This window comes from Mandrillus leucophaeus, unplaced genomic scaffold (assembly GCF_000951045.1).
Source record: "Mandrillus leucophaeus isolate KB7577 unplaced genomic scaffold, Mleu.le_1.0 Scaffold151, whole genome shotgun sequence".
Taxonomy (NCBI): domain Eukaryota; kingdom Metazoa; phylum Chordata; class Mammalia; order Primates; family Cercopithecidae; genus Mandrillus; species Mandrillus leucophaeus.
Window position 1 is genome coordinate 1,449,611 of NW_012101488.1, and position 2,887 is coordinate 1,452,497.

At 55.8% G+C, this 2,887-nt stretch overlaps 1 protein-coding gene across 1 annotated transcript in view; it reads right to left on the reverse strand.

Moving 5' to 3' along the window:
* The window catches only part of EML2 (echinoderm microtubule associated protein like 2), a 67,369-nt gene that overhangs the window by 21,390 nt on the left and 43,092 nt on the right, over positions 1–2,887 (reverse strand). The window contains exons 13-16 of the mRNA XM_011975114.1: positions 2,711–2,778; positions 1,861–1,949; positions 1,557–1,654; positions 912–999 (exon numbers count right to left, since the gene is read on the reverse strand). Of these exons, the coding sequence (XP_011830504.1) occupies positions 912–999; positions 1,557–1,654; positions 1,861–1,949; positions 2,711–2,778 (343 nt within the window). The remainder of the gene's footprint in view (positions 1–911; positions 1,000–1,556; positions 1,655–1,860; positions 1,950–2,710; positions 2,779–2,887) is intronic.

Genomic DNA, 2,887 nt, shown 5'->3' on the forward strand with positions numbered 1-2,887 from the left:
AAAAAATAGCTGGGCGTGGTGGCAGACACCTGTAATCCCAGCTACTCAGGAGGCTGAGGCAGGAGAATCGCTTGAACCTGGGAGGTGGAGGCTGCAGTGAGCCAAGATCACACCATTGCATTCCAGCCTGGGAGACAAGAGGGAAACTCCATTTCAAAAAAAAATACAAACAGAAATATTAGCTGGGCATGGTGGTGTGCTCCTGTAATCCCAGCTACTTGGGATGCTGAGGCAGGAGAATGGCTTGAACCCAGGAGGTGGAGGTTGCAGTGAGCCAAAATCGTGCCACTGCCCTCCAGCCTGGGTAACACAGTGAGACTCCATCTCAAAAAATAAAAATTAAACAGCTGGGCGCGGTGGCTCACACCTGTAATTCCAGCACTTTGGAGGCCGAGCGGGTGGATCACGAGGTCAGGAGATTGAGACCATCCTGGCTAACACGGTGAAACCCCATCTCTACTAAAAATATTATAAAATTAGACGGGTGTGGTGGCAGGCGCCTATAATCTCAGCTACTCGGGAGGCTGAAGCAGGAGAATCACTTGAATCCGGGAGGCGGAGCTTGCAGTGAGCCAAGATCGCACCACTGCATTCCAGCCTGGGGGACAGAGCAAGACTCCGTCTCAAAAAATATATAACAATAATAATAATAAATAAAAATTAAAAATTTAAAAATGTAAAAAAGAAACCTGCATCCCTGCATCCTACTCATCCAACCAGAAAGGGGAGGAACTGACTAAAAGTGGTGTACACCAGGGGGAAAATAAGCCAGCAGTCCCTGAATTCCAAATCAGAACCAGCCTTGAATGCTAAGGGAGCGAGACCTGAAGCCTCTGCCTCCTGTCCCAGAACTCAGGGAAGTCTGCAAATGAGACGGAGGAAGAAATGTCTCTGGGTCCCGGAGAACTCACAGTACAGAATCTCATAGTCCCCGGAGTTGGTGACAAAGCAGCTGCTGTCCTGGGCCCAATCCAGGTGGGTGATAAAACTGGAATGGCCCTGCGGGGGAGGGAAGGGATGGTGTTAGAGCTGCAGAGGGCGGAACCAAGGAGAGAGGGGGACAGGATTAAATCAGGAAAGTGGAAGGTCAAATACAGAGGTAGGGCAAGAACACAATGGGACTAAAGGAAGGATACACAGGCCTGTGGAGTGTGGGGGCAGGGCCAGACTACTGTGGGCGGGGCCAGACTGTGATGGGCAGGGCTAGACAAAAAGCACTTAGAACACAATGGGAGTTTAGAACAGGTGGGCAGAGCTAGACACGGAGGAGCTGGCTTTGAATATGAGGGGCGGGTCTACACAGAGGGGCGGTCTCGGAACGTGAGGGGCGGGGCTACACAGATGGTGAGCTTAGCACGTGGGGGCGGGGCTACACAAAGGGGCGGGCTTAGAACACACGAGGTGGTGAATGTGTGGGCGGGGCCAAGACTCCTTGCTCTGATCAGGGCACAGTCAGTTGAGTGTTGAAAGCTGCGCTCCCTTGAGGTAGAAAATTGGTTAATTCTGCACCCCCTGGGCGGGGTGGCGGCGCGGGCTGGGGGCCACTGCCCACTCACCGAGCACTTGCCCAGGCGGCTGACCTTGCGGCCGCCCTGGTCCACCGTGTACACGTACACCAAGTTGTCGTGGGAGCCCACGGCCAGGTACGCCCCGTCTGGGGGAGGGGGAGGGGGGCTATGAGGAGGCACCCAGGCTCCGCCCCCTCCTTGCCCAGACTCAGCCCCCTCAACAGTCCCCAGCTCCATCCCCACTGCGTCCCTCATAAGCCTCCCTTCGAAGGCTCCACCCCTCCCCCTGCCAAGAACTCTGAGCCTCTGTCCCCTGGCCCTGCCGCTTGGGTGTCCCAGGCCTGCCGCTTACCTGGGGAGAATTTGACCACTGAGATCTGTTCATTGCCGTCTGTGTGGATAGCCACCAGGTCATGGGTCTCCGTGTCCAGCAGCAGCCATCTTGAAGGAGAGGGCGTGGTGGGGGGGAGGAGGGGTGAGATGATCTGACAGAGAGGGGCGGCAATTTGTGGGGTCTGAGGGAGGGATCAGAAGGACCCCAGAAAAGATCTGGGCTGGACACGGTGGCTCAGGCCTATAATCCCAGCACTTTGGGAGGCCGAGGTGGGTGGATCACTTGAGGTCAAGAGTTCAAAATCAGCCTGGCCAACATAGCGAAACCCCGCCTCTACTAAAAATACAAAAATTAGCCGGGCGTGGTGGCGCATGTGCCTGTAATCCCAGCCACTCGGGGGGCTGAGGCACGAGAATTGCTTGAACCTGGGAGGCAGAGGTTGGAGTGAGCTGGGATCATGCCACAGGACTCCAGCCTGGGCAACAGAGCAAGACTCTATCCCAAACAAAACAAGGCCAGGTGCAGTGGCTCATGCCTGTAATCCCAGCACTTTGGGAGGCTGAGGCAGGCGGATCACTTGAGGTCAGGAGTTCAAGACCAGCCTGGCCAACATGGTAAAACCCCATCCCTATTAAAAATCAAAAAAATTAGCCAGGCATAGTGGTGGCCACCTGTAATCCCAGCTACTCAGGAAGCTGAGGCAGGAGAATCGCTTGAACCTGGGAGGCGGAGGCTGCAGTGAGCCAGAGGAATATTGAGGGATCGGGGCTTGCTAAATAGTGGGATTTGGGCAAGTAGGAGAGAGGGCAGAAGGGCCAGTTACCCAGGGAGCAGAGAAGCCCTCCTGAAATGCCCTCCTCAGCTTTACCTGCCAGTCACTGTACCCACAGCCAGGACAGAGCCACTGGGGTGGAAGCCGGCTGAGCGGGCAGGGTCCTGAGAAGGGAGAGAGAAGAGGCAGGGCTCAGAGCTGGGGCCCCATGTCCATCTGGCCATTCTCCTGCCTCAGGGCCAAGACTAATCTTGGGATGAGGGCTCTCCCCTC